At 44.3% G+C, this 18,919-nt stretch overlaps 1 protein-coding gene across 1 annotated transcript; it reads left to right on the top strand.

The window, feature by feature from the left end:
- The first annotated feature begins 894 nt into the window (after positions 1 to 894).
- Positions 895 to 15,543, top strand: LOC138647290 (protein SSUH2 homolog). Its single transcript, XM_069736201.1, has 13 exons — positions 895 to 1,202; positions 7,177 to 7,244; positions 8,000 to 8,158; positions 8,873 to 8,951; positions 9,120 to 9,249; positions 9,367 to 9,427; positions 9,823 to 9,947; positions 10,027 to 10,089; positions 10,354 to 10,433; positions 12,156 to 12,248; positions 12,482 to 12,587; positions 12,665 to 12,772; positions 14,709 to 15,543. Exons 2-13 carry the CDS (start codon positions 7,181 to 7,183, stop codon positions 14,847 to 14,849), a joined length of 1,209 nt encoding a protein of 402 aa, XP_069592302.1. The 5' UTR covers positions 895 to 1,202; positions 7,177 to 7,180; the 3' UTR covers positions 14,850 to 15,543.
- Positions 15,544 to 18,919: the final 3,376 nt, after the last annotated feature.

Below are 18,919 nucleotides of genomic sequence, written 5' to 3'. Positions count from 1 at the left end.
CATTATATAGTGATGCATGATGTCACTTATGTAGTGGCGCATGATGTCACTTATGTAGTGGCGCATGATGTCACTTATGTAGTGGCGCATGATGTCATTATATAGTGGCGCATGATGTCATTATATAGTGGTGCATGATGTCATTATATAGTGGTGCATGATGTCATTATATAGTGGCGCATGATGTCATTCTATAGTGGCGCATGATGTCATTCTATAGTGACGCATGATGTCACTTATGTAGTGACGCATGATGTCACTTATGTAGTGGCGCATGATGTCATTATATAGTGGCGCATGATGTCATTATATAGTGGCGCATGATGTCATTATATAGTGGCGCATGATGTCATTCTATAGTGACGCATGATGTCACTTATGTAGTGACGCATGATGTCACTTATATAGTGGCGCATGATGTCATTATATAGTGGCGCATGATGTCATTATATAGTGGCGCATGATGTCATTATATAGTGGCGCATGGTGTCATTATATAGTGGCGCATGATGTCATTATATAGTGGCGCATGATGTCACTTATATAGTGGCGCATGATGTCACTTATATAGTGGCGCATGATGTCATTATATAGTGGCGCATGATGTCATTATATAGTGGCGCATGATGTCATTATATAGTGGCGCATGATGTCACTTATATAGTGGCGCATGATGTCATTATATAGTGGCGCATGATGTCACTTATATAGTGGCGCATGATGTCACTTATATAGTGGCGCATGATGTCATTATATAGTGGCGCATGATGTCACTTATATAGTGGCGCATGATGTCATTATATAGTGGCGCATGATGTCACTTATATATAGGCGCTCTGCACACATGACGTCACGGAGGCCGACGAATCAGAAGAGACGACGGGAGAGTCCCCGTTTCTGGTCTCGTAGCCACAGGCTGCCGCCATCATCGCTGGACCAGGGTCCTGGGAATATTTTTGCTCAACTTTTAACATTTTATCGTCTCCTAACCGATCGGCTGCAGTCTGCGCTCGGTGTGGCCGGTGTACAGTCCTGCACCATATTATCTACTCCTCCCCTCTCCTAGGATAGGAAATGGTGCTGGCACTCATAGAGTTAACAGGGTGGGTCTCCATTTAACTCAATATCCCCCTGAAAAGAAAAAAGCGAAAACAAGTGCAGCAGATCCGGATCTGGGGCCGGAGGAGCCTCCACACTGAGGGGTAAGAGCAGATCACAGTATATTATGGGTCACCAGGAGCCGGATCCCACCAGATCCCACCGTCCCGGGTGGTCTCATGGGTGCACCGCGCCCTACACACTTTCTGGGGACCCCACCTTCGCTCCCCCAGTAATTTCTGCTCAGACTGTGCGCTGATTTTTATTTTAATTATTCAGTAAAATCTCATCCACTTTGCTGCTATTGTGAAACGTCGCAGATTCCGTGTCTGCAATATTTCTAGAAAATCCAAAGAGTTGTGTTTGGTTTTTTTTTGTTTGTTTTTTAATGTTAATTTGTTCAATGAGCCCCCAAAAAATCTACTGCAAAGGAAACGTCCTAATTGATCCGGGGGCGGACAAACATAGGGGGCCACATCCAGCTCCTGGCAGGCGCAGACAGGGGGCATCACATGACTACACCGGACCCCTGTGGTCTCACCCCGACCCCTTCTCCCGGTGTCCGCCCCTCTATGAGCATTATTACTGATTTGTGCAACATTGTATCAATTTGCGTCCTGTTTTCTGTGAATATTTTGTATCTCGATGTATCAGATATTGTTTGATTCCACAATGAAGTGATACAAAGAATCCAATCTAGATAATGCATTCCCTTCCACCACCCATCCCCCCCAGACCTTCCTCACATTCCAGCTCTGGAGAGAGGGGCCATGAGGCCTCTGCCCACAGTGGGGGGATCCGGGGGGATCTCCAGTGGGGGGATCCGGGGGGATCTCGGGGAGAGTTTCAGATATCTCATCTGTTGCTCTTTATTAGGTTTGATGTAGAGATACAGTAAATTTCCTGGTGATCTCCTTGTCTGTAGTTTTACATGGGACTGCCAGCAGTGTTGTGCCTCAGTGTTACAGTTTCTCCTATACTTTGCAATGTTAAACATGGACAGATGGCACCGGACTGTACTCTGATGCCATCCACCAGCAAAGCCTATGAGACTTCAGAAATCTCATGCACACATTGGTTTTCTTTTCCTGACTGATTTAGAAAATTGCGTTTTTGCAAACTGCAGCCTGTCCCTTCTTTCAGCGTTTTTTTCACCCATAGAAAGCAACGAGTAAGTGCGAAAATACAACAAAAAATGCAGGTATCGGGGTTTTCTGTGTTTGGTGCAAAAACCTTATGGAAGTTGTATCATGACTTTTGGGGGCGCTAAACTTTATCCACAAGAGACAATATACGCAGCTTCTTTACTGCCGATAGAGCAGGATTCCTGCAGAAAAAAAATGCAACGTGTGAACATAGCCTAATGATGATTTAGGACTTCATATCTTTTTTCTTTTTTTTTTTTGCACCCCCTAAGATTCCTGTCTGGGTATTTACACCCTGGGGAAGTTGGTGTCAAACATTTCTGCTTATGGAGATTTTGGGTTTAGATGCTCTGCAGACTATTGTGCACAGTGATAAGTTTTGCAGGACGCCCCCTTGGAGATGCAATGGTTCTATGATGGGGGCACATTAGGGTGGGAACACTCATGCCAGGGGGGCGCACAGGATGGCTATAGTCTATGGAGCAGAAACCCCCTCAGCGGGCAGCTTGTAAGGAAGCTATAGGGGCGCAGAGGTAGCGGTCACCCCTGGACCCCGTGTCTGAGGGCCCCTCTGCTGCACACATGGTGGGCCGGGGCTGGTACTGCTTCTGCCATGTTGGCCGAGAGCTCTGCACCTGTACAGGTTATATAGATGTAAATGTCAAATCCCACCAAGGACGACATCTGCGAGGACTTTGTATGTTCTCCCCGTGTTTGTGTGGGTTTCCCCCGGGTTCTCCGGTTTCCTCCCACACTCTAAGCCTATGTGCACACGCTGCAGATTTTGCTGCAGATCCGCAGCAGTTTTCCATGCATTGTACAGTACCATGTAAACCTATGGAAAACAAAATCCGCAGTGCATATGCTGCGGGGAAAAAAAACGCGTGGGGAAACGTAGCGTTGTTTATTCCGCAGCATGTCAATTCTTTGTGCGGATTCCACAGCGGTTTACACCTGCTCCAGAATAGGAATCCGCAGGTGTAAAACCACAGGTGGAATTTGCAAAAAAAAAAACTCGGTAATTCCGCAGGAAATCCGCAGTGTGGATTACCTGCGGATTTACAAAAATCAGTCCGAAAAAATCTGCAGAGTAATCCGCAGCGTGTGCAGAGTAATCCGCAGCGTGTGCACATAGCCTAAAGACTGATGGGGAATGTAGATGATCAGGACAGTAAAGATGTCTGTACAGCGCTGCGGAATATGAAGGCGCTATACAAGCCAAGCATAGCAATAAATCATGTCTCTGGAGGGTCTCAGCACTGACTGATAACAGAGAACAATAGACTGCATGGAGCTGACACAGGTCAGTGTGATGCTTCCTGTGACTCCTGAACTTTGCTTTATAATGAGTTCATTTTTCAGTTTCCCAATCTCCATGTATTATTGTGACACATTGTAAATTCTGCTTTGTCTGCTCTGCTCACATCTAAAGCTGCATTAAAAATGCTCATGTCCCAATATCAATCAGCGGAGCTTAACGGCAATTCTGGAAAAGTAAGAGAATGTGAGAATGCAGCTTTGGCTGTGACTGGAGGACCAGACCTGATAGACATAGTATGGGGATGTTATCAGATTGGATACAGAAGGAGAAACTCTGGCTCTGCAGGATCTTTAGCTGGACCCCCAGTACTATGTGCCCCTTATAGTGGTTCCTGGGTGTGCCCCTCTGCAGTGGATCGTTCTTTAACCCTTCGTGTACATGGAGATGTACGGCCATCAATAACTGATAGTGACAGTGCCGCCATTGATCTATGTCTGGTCACATGACCAATGGCCGCGGTCGCCCTGATCATACAGTGATTAATTCACCGGTTATCAGTTTGCTACATTGTATCCGTCCGGGAATCCTCTAAACTTCAGGCTGATACATTGTATCAGGACAGGAGAGATCTGTGCTCATCAGTTCAGCTCCCATTGTCTGGACTGGATACAACTGTAACAATCCTGCAGCTGTGAGAACTGTTCAGTCTGACGGTTTCCGCCTCGCCACATCCACTGCGGATTTCGTAGATTAACTTCATTAGTTGTCGGAAGAATCCGTGCCTAAATCGTGACAGAATCTGCAATGTGTGAACACGGCCTTACTGCGTGTCCGGCACAATATTGGCTCTGGCAAGCGGTTCATGGACCAGGAGGATCAGGATGAACAGTGACTTGGAGAATATTGTAGTGACTAGAAATGGTGCGGCCGCTGTGACCCGTAAGCAGAGTAGCGCCGTTACCAGACGCAGAACACGGCTCTGACGCCCAGGTCCATGAGAACAGCTGAGCCCAATGTGACAGGACTGGAGCCTGCGCCATCGGGTCACGGTAACGTGATCGGCCTCATGTAAAGGTTATGTATTTATAGCCGGGCACAGAAACTACACACCGTGCACAAGGGCCGGACACAGACCCCTGCGCAGTGCACCCCTGCGCAGTGCACCGCTGCCATCGGTCGTCCGTGTCCTGCAACTTCTCAGCCGGTACAAGACGAATGGCCGATCCCATAATGCAGGAAAGTCGAGAAAGCTGCCAATGTGTCACTGCTCCGAGGATGCTGGGGGTTGTAGTTCCACGGCAGGCGCAGGAATGTGTGGTTCCCATTCATCTTTAGGAAAGACTGCAGCAAAATCGCAGACTGTACATTTGCAGTCCTATGTAACAAGGGATAACTCTGAGTAAATATAATGTAGTATATGTCACCTGCAGTCCTATGTAACACCACAGTTAACCCTCTGGTCCCCTGTAGTGCTATGTATAGATGATTACACCCTCGGCTCTATCTGATCGCTTGTTCTATCCCTCGGCCTCGCACAGGATTCCGGGTTGGGGAGGAATCATGACTTTTACAAAGATGAATTGATGAACAAACATTTCAGGAGAAACTTTACATTTTTGCTTCAGTTCACCATCTTTAGGCTCACAATCCTGATTCATGTCCTAATATCTGATCTGATTTTTGTATGTAATAATGTACAATAGATTTGACTGACTGCAGCCACCACTAGGAGGAGTTCACTGCATACAGATTTATACAGTCACCACTAGAGGGAGCTCATTACATACAGATTTATACAGCCACCACTAGGAGGAGCTCACTACATACAGATTTATACAGCCACCCCTAGGGGGAGCTCACTGCATACAGATTTATACAGCCACCACTAGAGGGAGCTCGCTACATACAGATTTATACAGCCACCACTAGAGGGAGCTCATTACATACAGATTTATACAGCCACCACTAGAGGGAGCTCACTACATACAGATTTATACAGTCACCACTAGGAGGAGCTCACTACATAGATTTATACAGTCACCACTAGGGAGAGCTCACTATATACAGATTTATACAGTCACCACTAGAGGGAGCTCACTACATACGGATTTATACAGACACCACTAGGGGGAGCTCACTCCATACAGTTATATAGCCACCACTTGGGGGAGTTCACTACATACAGATTTATACATCCTCCCCTAGAAGGAACTCGCTTCATATAGATCTATACAGCCACAACTAGGGGGAGCTCACTACATACAGATCTATACAGCCACCACTAGAGGGAGCTCACTACATACAGATTTATACAGTCACCACTAGAGGGAGCTCACTACATACAGATTTATACAGCCACCACTAGAGGGAGCTCACTACATACAGATTTATACAGTCACCACTAGAGGGAGCTCACTACATAGATTTATACAGTCACCACTAGGGAGAGCTCACTATATACAGATTTATACAGTCACCACTAGAGGTAGCTCACTACATACGGATTTATACAGACACCACTAGGGGGAGCTCACTCCATACAGTTATATAGCCACCACTTGGGGGAGTTCACTACATACAGATTTATACATCCTCCCCTAGAAGGAACTCGCTTCATATAGATCTATACAGCCACAACTAGGGGGAGCTCACTACATACAGATCTATACAGCCACCACTAGAGGGAGCTCACTACATACAGATTTATACAGTCACCACTAGGGGGAGCTCATTGCATTTAGATTTATACTGTCACCTCAAGGGGGAGCTCAATATGTACTGATTGATTCAACTGTATAATCTGAATGCAGTGAGCTCCCCCTAGTGGTGCTTGTGTGTTGCTGCTATCTTTATTAATTACGTCAGGGTAACCTAAGAACTATAGAGATAGAGATATCTATCTATCTATAAAAAAACAGGGGGTCCTATTAACCGCTTCACAAGTGTGGACCCTAAGCTAGGTCAAAAATCCCTATTTTTTTCACAGCGGCCATAAAAGTAAATCAGTAACGGGCCCCACACTCTATAGTCATATTTAGTGCTAATCTCTATAGAGAGTCAGAGACCATGTATAATGGTGGGATGTCTGTATTTAGCACAGGGACATCGGGGCCCCTCAGACTGCAGGGCTTGGGGGTGACGGTGACCTGTTCACCCCGTTAGCGTATGACCTATATAATTGACGCTGTATCTTGAGGCTTCACAAGTCTGAGCACATCCACACTTTTCATGAAGTTCATTGCGCAGTCAATTTGCAGAATTCTGATATGAAATCTGATGAGTCTCTGGGGAAATCCTGCCAGAGTCATAATAAGAGCAGAGAATGTGAAAGCTGCCAAATATCGCTGCTTTCCCGGACAATGGATCCGGCATCGGGGCGCGTGATTGACACGTTATGTGTAAACCTGTGCAGAAGAGGGGGATACGGAGGGTTTGGTGGGCTATCTTCTTACATCTGCCTCAGTGAAACAATGTAACAAACTTTTGCACAAAGATAACATTGTAACCATTAATAACTGTGGTCACCCAACAGAAAGTTGTTCCCTGGTAGCAGTTTTCTGATTTAGCTGTGCGCCCTCTGCTGGATGCACATATAAATTACATTTTTCCTCATTGAAAAATAATAATTAAGTCATTTACTTTTTTTTTGTTTGCTTGTTTTAATTCAACCAGAAACATGGATATGCCAAATTATGGACAACATGCTCCCCCTTTCCAGCCGGGATACCCCATGAATCCAGGTAATGCCTTAACTGAAGGATACATGAGGAGGCTTTCATCATGAATGATAGGAATTCAGAACGCAGATTGTTGTTTGTTTGTTTTTTTGTTATTTTACAACATTCAATGAGTTACAATAGTTTTCACTCTATAGACAGGCAGTGAAGTAACCTACAAGTGTAAAACCAGACTGATAAATGACCCTGTAGACACGTAGCTCTGCATAGGAGCTGTATACCGCAAACAGTAAATGTTACAAGGGGTTGCCTAGTCTTTTTGGAAGTGCACTGCTCCTCTGCCTCCTGCTTGTTGGAAGGTGCTGCACTCTTGACTGGTGGGACCGGCGGTATGGTTGCGGAGCGCGTTCCCAGGCTCGCCAGCACCGGAGCAGCACAGGGACACCGAAGCTGCAGCCATCCTGCCACCTCCTGAGCAGCGTTGGCCGGTAACCTAGGCAATGAGCTGTAAACTGTGCAATTAAAAATGCCTTTGTTCTTAAGAATGGAGCCAGTTTTTATTAAGAGGTAAATGGCAACATTGCTTGTTTTTACATGCACTGCGGCACTTTGCAATTTTTTTTAACCTATTACCCTAGTTTGCGACCACCCCCTTATTATGACCCTTTTTGTAAAGTTTTCTATTTTGTTATTTTATTTGCAATACAGGGAAAAAAATAAATAAAAACATCTGTAAACGTAGCACAGCGTGTAATACAAGATCCTCCACAAACTATGAAATGACTGCAGATCTTCCTTCTCTTTTCCCATCATTGCAGCGATGCCCCCCGGGGGCCCGTACCCGCCCGCTATGAACCCTGCGGGGGCTCCAGGCTATTACCCCACAGTGAACACAAATGCCCTCGCCCCTCAGATTGCGCCTTACCCTCAGTTTTCCGGCATCCCCGGCTATGAAGGATTGGCCGGAGACGGCAGCCGTGAGTACCGGGACTTCATTTACTATTTTCTAGTATTTTCATTGCACAAGTCTCTAGAGGTTTTATGTATGGAAACAATGTCTGCATCCTTCTTCTATCCTTTGTATGTTAATTCCTTGCTATCTAAAGACCTCCGCAGACTCTCAGTGAACGGCATCGTTCTCGGGGACTTTTATACGTTCCCAGGATGAGCTTTTTGGTGAGTTTTTGATGTAGTAAAATTGGTTACTTGAACTTTCTCGAAAATCTACAACATCAAAAACGTACTAAATATTCATTGTGGGACGGAGGCTTTAGAGGATAAATTCCCCACACAGACCTAACATCTCTCACAGCTGAGGGTTTGTTACAATTGTATCCAGTCTATAATATATTCGGTGAGATTTCATGCTGATTCCAGTACAGATATCTGAGCATGAATACATTGTATCAGTCTGAGGTCCGCGCTGTTTAGGCCACAGAGGATTCTCTAGTGTGGATACAACTTTAACCAGAGGTGGACATAATATTAGTGCAACCCAAGAGGCAAAGGGCCACATCTACCTCCAAAGCCGTTTCTATCACACACGATTGTACGGCGAAGGGCCCAGATACTGTCATTGCCCAGGGTTCCCCCAGCTGTGAGAAGTATCAGGCAGATGTTAGTTACGGACAATAGTTTCGATGTCTTCTTGTGTAATCAGGGTTTGTCTCTTTTTTTTGTTTTATTTCCAGATGGCAAATTTCTCCCTCCCCCACCTCCTTTTGGACCAGAACCCGGCAATGTACCCGCTCCTACAAACCGGGACTGGTTGTAAGTGGCTGCTTTGTTACAGTGTATCACTTCTATCTCCAGGTCGCATTCTGCGGAGAGGTTGTGCGGTCGGCAGCGGAGGTGGCCATGGATGGAATGGGACACATGAGCCCCATGGCGGTGAGGTCACCTCTCTGCACCGCTGATGGCTTTTTTTTTTGTCTGCAGGATTCCAGCCATCAGCCAGGAGACGGCCAAGCGGGCCCTGCTGGACTACGCCAATGATCAGTGCTGTTATGGGTCCTCCCCGGCAGAAGAGATGGAAATTACTCAGCTCAGCCCCCACAACACCTACCGGGTCAGTGCTGCCCCCTAGCTGTCTGCCCATGCACTCGCTCCCTTGGAGTGATCACATTCTTTGTACTTTGTTGCTCCCAGTTTACTTATTGCTTTTTTTTGTTTCCTTCCCCTCTAGTATCGCCTGGAAACATTCACAGAGTCGCGGTCATGTGAATGGGTGTCTAAACCTGTGTCTGGTTAGTGATATCCAGAGTTTGTTGTATATTGGCGATTGTCACCCACATTTACACCGTTGCTGTGTATGGGGGTGCAGTGTCAGGGACGCGGACCCCCAAGTTCCTGAGGGTGGTCTCAGCCACACACTGACGCCTTCCTGCTTGCTTATATAATCTGTGGCTCTGTAGTGACATCTAGTGGCAGTAGGTAGCACTGCAGGTTAGTGCAGAGGATAACATGGCGGAGTGAGGCATGCGCTGCACCCCCTTACATATCAGTAGAGGTGATCAATACTTTGCCCTTTAAGAGTTTGGAATAATTGGTTGTAGTTGGCTATAATGGTGGCCATATTGGTAGTCAGCCAGTTTCCAGTCTGCACGTTCTCCCCTATATAATAATCTGCATTTTCCTGCAGGGGACGCCCTCGACTCTCCTGACAAAGGTCCGACCCCGCAGCCCTGGGAAATCCACGTGAAGACTCCAACCCTTTTCCATGATGAAACTGAAAAACTTCCCGTTCCTCACACGACTTCCAAGAAGGTTATTACAGTCCGGCAAGGAAACCGACATAACAATCAATGGAGATAAAGGAATCTAATCCTCAGGTCTTGTCTTACAGTCCTGCCAAGAATGCAACGGAAAAGGCAAAATCATCTGCCAGAAATGTAACGGAAACAGCCGGGTGAGCGTGTGATGGTGTAGTACCACTGACCGCCAGCAGAGGGCGCTGCCATGTACAGGTAGCGGGGGGGAGGAGGGGGTGGGGGGGGGTGTTTAGGGGCAGAAATAGGGAGACATCTGCCCCAGGGATGTTTGTTATTGTTAGGCCCCTCTGTATTGTTCTGGAAAGTGTCTTCTTTATATGGAGCAGTGTTGTTACAATGTATCAGAATAGAGCGGATTCAGGCTGAGTATAATGAATATTATGTGTTTCCTCTGCTTTTAGGTGAAATGTGACGACTGTAATGGATCTGGGAAGCGCTCGGCGGAGGAATGTATGAACTGCAGCGGGACAGGATCTATCGGGTATGCAATGGATAAAGATACCCGTCCTGCAGAACATGTTATAGATGGTGACTTACCGCTGACGTTCTTTCTTATGGAATCATTCACTTTTCCCGTCTTTTCCATGTGGCCCAGACCGATATGACAACTTCTCCAGCCAGGACTGTTCTAGAGAGATTATAACAAAGACACATTTGACTTCTACATTTCTGACCCCGTAACCATCTATCCCCATCCTTCTGATACCCTAATCTTGAGCCGCTGCCCCATATAGTAATGCCCACCACTGTGCCCCTTACATAGGACAAATGCCTTCTTTGTGCTTTCTAGATGATAAAATTGCCCCCTAGAAAATATTAGTGCCCTGTGCAGCTGCCCTAGAAATACACAGTATGATGGGTCCACACCTCCCCTATGCACAGTATAATGGTCCCACAGCTCCCCTGTATACAGTATGATGGGTCCACAGCTCCCCTATATACAGTATGATGGGCCCACAGCTCCCCTATACACAGTATGATGGACCCACAGCTCCCCTATACACAGTATAATGGGCCCACAGCTCCCCTATATACAGTATGATGGGCCCACAGCTCCCCTATATACAGTATGATGGGCCCACTGCTCCCCTAGACACCGTATGATGGGTCCACAGCTCCCCTATACACGGTATGATGGGTCCAGTGCTCCCCTATACACAGTATGATGGGTCCACAGCTCCCCTATACACAGTATGATGGGCTTGCAGCTCCCTTATACACAGTATGATGGGTCCACAGCTCCCCTATACACAGTATGATGAGCCCGCAGCTCCCCTATACACAGTATGATGGGTCCACACAAGCACCCACATTATATAATGACCACCATATTGGCTCTTAAGCTGTTTAATGGCCTCCACACTATGAGGGCCCCCTACAAAAGTCCCTACAACGTATGAAGTCCCCACAGTCACATCACAAGTTTTAACTGAAATAAAGCCCTGGTCTGGTCGCCTAATCCCCAGGCTCATGTCCGGGCGACGCATTGCGTGGAAGTCATCATGTCGGGACGCTGACGTTCTGCTCTGGCGCCACGGCGGTCGTCCTGCAGACCAGAGGCTTAAAGCGACCAGCGGTCTACAAGACGGAGGGCAGTAGTGCACGGAGATCATGTCTCCCCGCTTTTCCTCCCCCATTTCTGCTCACACAATACCCCCCCATCCTCTCACATTCACCCCACAGTGACCGTAACGTCCCTACATTTACTGAATCTAATAAATCCCATCCACCCTGACCGATGATGTGTGCGATCCGGGCCAGGACGTGTCTGGATCACCCACGCGGGGTCCTAGTGCCCACCTGGGATTCAACTCATTTTTTTTTTTCTTGTGAGCTCGTTTGATAAATATACTCTATGACAAAAGTATGTGCCCCCCCCCCCCCCCCCCCCGATCTGATCCATATGAAGAAACGAGAACCTCGAGGTTTTGCTGCTGGAGTTTCCGTAGTGTCTGTGGTGGGTCCTCTGATACCGGACGTTCCCGTTACCCCCCGATTAAATTCTATATAAACTGTTCCCGTGCCCCTCAGCCCAAATCAGATTCCCATTAGTCCCCCCCTCCTCCACCACCATAATTGTGAGGGGTCCTGTGCTCTTATGGCCCCTGGGGGGTCACACACTTTCCCCATATAGTGCATGTCAGACCATATTATGCAATATTTCATTTTTACATCCACTTACTTGATGTTTATCAATTTGCAGATGCAAAACCTGCAACCAGAGCAACGTCCAGACGTGTCCGTGCTGCAACGGGAAAGGACAAGTGATGACGTTCATCGAGCTGACAGTGACGTGGTGAGGACATGGCCGGCGGAGCACGGCTTATAACACTGCCGCTGCTAAATGACCAGGTTTACGCCAAGCTTACAAAGCTGATAACAGCGGACAATAGCTCTGTGTAGAATCAACATCTCCCTAAACTTAAATGGCCGATAACAGGGGACAATAGATCACATTCTGCTGAAGAGAGAGGACTGGTGAAGAAGGAGCAGATCGGAGTTCACCATGGAGTCTCATTGTAATTGCAGGAAGAACAATCTTTACGAGTTCATCCCCGATCATCGATCAGAATTCCCGACCGATCTCTTCAAGAAAGTGACCGGAGAGAAGATGTACGCAGACGAGCAGACGCTGGTGAGCAGCGCAAACCGGAGGACGGATCTGTGAGTGTTCTCTGTTAGACCAATGGTAAATCTCTGTGTTCTGCGCAGGTGCCGCCGATCGTGAATTTCCCTGACCTGTCCATAAACCAGGCCTCTCAGACCGCCGTGCAGCAGCATTACTCCCAGTATATGGCCACATGTCGTATCCTGAAACAGGTGAGAACTGCGCGACAAAGAAAGGGATCAATACAGGATTAATCACATACTGCCCCTATGTGCAAGAAAATAACTACTATAATACTGCCCCTATGTACAAGAATATAACTACTATAATACTGCTCCTATGTACAAGAATATAACTACTACAATACTGCCCCTATGTACAAGAATATAACTACTATAATACTGCCCCTATGTACAGGAACATAACTAATATAATACTGCTCCTATGTGCAAGAAAATAACTACTATAATACTGCCCCTATGTACAAGAATATAACTACTATAATACTGCCCCATATACAAGAATATAACTACTATAATACTGTCCCCTATGTACAAGAATATAACTACTATAATACTGCCCCCTATGTACAAGAATATAACTACTATAATACTGCCCCATATACAAGAATATAACTACTACAATACTGCCCCTATGTACAAGAATATAACTACTAGAATACTGCTCCTATGTACAAGAATATAACTACTATAATACTGCCCCCTATGTATAAGAATATAACTATCATAATACTGCCCCTATGTACAAGAATATAACTACTATAATACTGTCCCCTATGTACAAGAATATAACTACTATAATACTGCTCCTATGTACAAGAATATAACTACTATAATACTGCTCCTATGTACAAGGATATAACTACTATAATACTGCCCCCTATGTATAAGAATATAACTACCATAATACTGCCCCTATGTACAAGAATATAACTACTATAATACTGCCCCCTATGTACAGGAATATAACTACTATAATACTGCTCCTATGTACAAGAATATAACTACTATAATACTGCTCCTATGTACAAGGATATAACTACTATAATACTGCCCCCTATGTATAAGAATATAACTACTATAATACTGCCCCCTATGTACAAGAATATAACTACTATAATACTGCCCCTATATACAAGAATATAACTACTATAATACTGCCCCCTATGTACAAGAATATAACTACTATAATACTGCTCCTATGTACAAGAATATAACTACTATAATACTGCCCCCTATGTACAAGAATATAACTACTATAATACTGCCCCCTATGTACAAGAATATAACTACTATAATACTGCCCCCTATGTACAAGAATATAACTACTATAATACTGCCCCTATATACAAGAATATAACTACTATCATACTGCCCCCTATGTACAAGAATATAACTACTATAATACTGCCCCCTATGTACAAGAATATAACTACTATAATACTGCTCCTATATACAAGAATATAACTACTATAATACTGCTCCTATGTACAAGAATATAACTACTATAATACTGCCCCTATATACAAGAATATAACTACTATAATACTGCCCCCTATGTACAAGAATATAACTACTATAATACTGCTCCTATATACAAGAATATAACTACTATAATACTGCCCCCTATGTACAAGAATATAACTACTATAATATCGCCCTTATGTACAGGAATATAACTACTATAATACTGCCCCTATGTACAAGAATATAACTACTATAATATTGCTCCTATATACAAGAATATAACTACTATAATACTGCCCCCTATGTACAAGAATATAACTACTATAATACTGCCCCTATATACAAGAATATAACTACTATCATACTGCCCCCTATGTACAAGAATATAACTACTATAATACTGCCCCCTATGTACAAGAATATAACTACTATAATACTGCTCCTATATACAAGAATATAACTACTATAATACTGCTCCTATGTACAAGAATATAACTACTATAATACTGCCCCTATATACAAGAATATAACTACTATAATACTGCCCCCTATGTACAAGAATATAACTACTATAATACTGCCCCTATGTACAAGAATATAACTACTATAATACTGCGGTCTGTGCTGTGTCTTGCTGTTACAATGTTCTGTTTCCCCTCAGAGACAGGTCATCGAGTTGCTGCCGCTCACTAAGGTCGAGTACAGCTGGAAGGGGAATAACTGCAGCTACTTTGTATATGGGCGAGAGAATAAAGTGGAGACTAAGGATTATCCGGCCACTTGCTGCTGCGTCATTCTGTGAACGAGAACTTTTACTTTATTTTTAATCTCTTAATGAAGAATCTGAGAATGTAGGACTGTGATCAGTCGTCCCGTTATTGCCTCTCTGTTAGCAGGCACTGCTGTATACTCTGTAGTGTTCTGACAGGTATACAGATGTTATTATATGTGACCTCTTGTGCACAGTGTGTATTATACTTTTTACTGTTTCGGCTTTTATTGCTACATTGTATTTCCAGGCAGTTGGTAACTTCTATGGGAGACAGCGGTGATGTCCGTCCTCCGCTGTGACTGGATTTACCTTGTTCTCTGCTTGTCACAACACTTTTCTAGAGTCCTGAATGGTTAATATCAGTGCCGGATTCCTAGTTTTTGCAGAAACAATTGTAACAAAGAAATTGCAAAATATCATTGTGACAACACGACATAATGGCACTCATTGAGTTTTGCTGGAATATTTTTTTATTTTTTGGGAAGTGCCTTGTAACTTACAGGGATTTTCCGGGTTCATGCAGGGATGTAATATTCTATAATTGTATCTCGCTGGATATATGATTAGACTTATCACTGTCGGTTGTTTCTAGTTTGTGCTTGTTGCATGACTGTATGATGGCGTCATCACCGGTTACTGTATCCTGCATCTACGGCCGGAAGCCGATGTTTTCTATACTTTGTTTTCTTACATCTTATAATAAATGTACATTTTTTTTATCATATCATCACTTCTGTCTTTTGTTCCTGGTAGAACCCAAGTAAACTTGTGCCGATGATGAAGATGCCAAACTCCCCCGCCCCCCCCCCCTTCCCCATTGTTTCCTTTATACAATTTTTCTTTGCGTCGTTTAGGGGTCCTGGAGGCTTTGGTCAAATAAGTGATTTAGGGTTTTTCTAGCCAAGTATTAGAAAAAAATGGTTGTTACATCTATGTATGGGCTCTCGGATGTTGCATTTCAGCCCTATTGAAGTGAATGGAGTGGAGCTGTAGTACCACACATGACCTGCGCACAGGAGAGGAGCTGTTTTAGAGGAAAGTAGCCATGTCTGAATAAAAGGTAAACATTGAAGCTTCTCCTGTACACTTCACTGTTTATGGGGGTCCGCACACACCGCAGACTGATGCCGCGGGGGATTTTCATGAATCAGTAGACTTGTTTGAGTGATGCCAGAGACAGAGGTCTTCTTACAGTACACATTATTACTGATGTATAGGGAAGATGGCAGCTGGTGACTGATCACTGCGGTGTATTATCACTGGGCATTATCCCATCGTCCCTGACAGTCTCTGGAGGGTTTGGGGTACAGATATGTAATATTGAGTTTAGAGACCCAGATCTTACAATCCGCCCGGATATTTGTGTTCTCTAATAACCAGAGATAATTACACACTATTCACACAGGCATCACTGCTGACATTGTTTCCTTTTTGCATCATCTGTTTAGTTTTGCCTTCCGTCATTAGACCTGTGGTCACACTGTGATAGATGCAGCATTATGGATACAGCGATAGTGGGAAGATACTTGATATCATTTCATCGATTGCTTCTTAACAGTAACAACTTATATGTTTGTAATTCTGTCCAGGATGAAAAGTTACGAAATGTAGCAAATCACTTTATTTGAGGATTAACCTCCAGTGTTCAAACTGTAAAGCGCTGCGGAATATGTTAGCGCTATATAAAAAAATAAAGATTATTATATAACTAGATGGTGGCCCGGTTCTAACATATCGGTATTCTAGAATATGTGGGTAGTATATAGCACAGGCTACGTACTATATTGCACAGTGACGTAGTATATAACACAACCGACGTAGTATATAACAGAGCTACATAGTATGTAACACAACGTACGTAGTATATAGCAGAGCTACGTAGTATATAACACAGCCACATGGTATATAACATAGCCACGTAGTGTATTGCCCAGTCACGTAGTGTATAGCAGAGCTATGTAGTATATTGCCCAGTCACGTAGTGTATTGCACAGCTATGTAGTATATTGGTCAGCGACGTAGTATATAACACAGCCACATGGTATATAACATAGCTACGTAGTGTATTGCACAGGCACGTAGTATATAGCAGAGCCACGTAGTATATTGCACAGCAACGTAGTATATTGCACCATCACGTAGTGTATTGCACAGCTATGTAGTGTATTGGTCAGCGACGTAGTATATAGCAGAGCCACATAGTATATTGTAGAGGCACGTAGCATATTGCATAGCTACGTAGTATATTGCACAGTCGATGTAGTATATAACAGAACCGACACAGCCACATAGTATATTGCACAGCTAAGTAGTATATTGCACAGCCCACGTAGTATATAACAGAGCCACGTAGTATTTTGCACAGTCGACGTAGTATATAACAGAGCCACGTATTATATAACAGAGCCACGTAGTATATTGCACAGTCGATGTAGTATATAACAGAACCGACACAGCCACATAGTATATTGCACAGCCACGTAGTATATTGCCCAGCTACATAGTATATAGCACAGAGATATAGTATATAACAGAGCCCACGCAGTATGTAGCACAGCCCACGTAGTATATGCGTGGTTAAAAAAGACATAAAATAAAAAATAAACATATACTCACCTTCCGAGAGCGCCTTGCAGTCCTGGCCCTGTGCAGTGCACGCGGCAGCTTCCGGTCTCAGGGTTGATATGAGTGCAGGACCTGTGATGATGTCGCAGTCACATGACCGTGACATCATGGCAGGTCCTTCTCGCATAGCATCCTTAGCACCGGAACCTGCCGCTTGCACTGCCGAGGACAGCGCGCAACCTCGGAAGGTGAGAATAACCTTTTTTTTTCTTTTTAAAAAAAAATTATTATTATTTGTAACATTAGATCTTTTACTATTGATGCTGCATAAGCAGCATCAATAGTAAAAAAGTTGGTCACACAGGGTTAATAGCAGCGTTAATGGAGTGCGGCATAACGCGGTCCGTTAACGCTGCCATTAACCCTATGTGAGGGCTGACTGGAGGGGATTATGGAGCGGGCACTGACTGCAGGGAGGAGAGGAAGGAGCGGCCATTTTGCCGCCGGACTGCCCGTCGCTGATTGGTCGTGGGCGTTTTGCCACGACCAATCAGCGACTTGGGATTTCCGTTACAGACAGACAGAAAGATGGAAGTGACCCTTAGACAATTATATAGTAGATTCTGTAAATACAAATACTTGTAAACAGCTTCCAATCCTTGATTTTTCCTGCTGCTTTGATATCACAATGTAGTCATTAGGAGGACTGATGATGGCAGTGACGGCTCTGCACCCGGGTGCCACTCTGGGAATAGGACGCCGTGGCTGATTGCTCTCGAGGAGGAGACCAGTGCTGATCCAATATTGGATGTTAAGAGATCAATGAATGAAGGCAAATACACTAAGAAAAGCTGGAGTTTAGAAGTCACTGATGTGCTTTTTTTTTACATGAATGAAGATAAATTTTTTAATCAATTGATTTGCAAAGTTTTATAACTTTCCACCCTGGACAAAGTTGTTAAAGGTTACTTAGTCTTTAAGTAAAGGATTTATTGGGACATAACTGTGCAAGGCAATGGTGAGTGTGGCCCTATATCATTATACTAGGGTGCTAGCCCTGGAAATACACAGGGAGTTAATAAGGGGCAGATGTTTCCAGTGTGCCTTACTAGGTAGCACTTACAGAAGATACATCCGGCTGTATTGATTTATGAGCTGATACAATGTATATGATGGGTGAAATCAGGATTGATCACATCACCAGTTTTCTATGTAAATCTCTTTCTAAAGCTGCTATTGACAAGAAATTCTCCCCAGATGTCAGAAACAACCCACCCAATCCACACAGGAAAGAAATCACCAGACATGTCCATAAATTATGTGTAATAATGAATAATGTCACAGGGAAATGTATTGAACCCATGAAGAAAGAGAAAGGAAATCCTCCGGCGATGACACAAATTGTGGATTTAAAACATCACATTTATTTCAGCATTAAAAAAACTGGCGGCGCCTCCATCATGAGAACAAACCTGCGCGTTTCAGCTGCAAAGTCCTAACCATGGTTCAAGTATTGCTGAAAATTCCATCAATAA

Source organism: Ranitomeya imitator, chromosome 8 (assembly GCF_032444005.1).
Source record: "Ranitomeya imitator isolate aRanImi1 chromosome 8, aRanImi1.pri, whole genome shotgun sequence".
Classification (NCBI taxonomy): domain Eukaryota; kingdom Metazoa; phylum Chordata; class Amphibia; order Anura; family Dendrobatidae; genus Ranitomeya; species Ranitomeya imitator.
The sequence above is the reverse complement of the archived record's forward strand: the minus strand, read 5'-3'. Positions and strand labels throughout refer to the sequence as shown.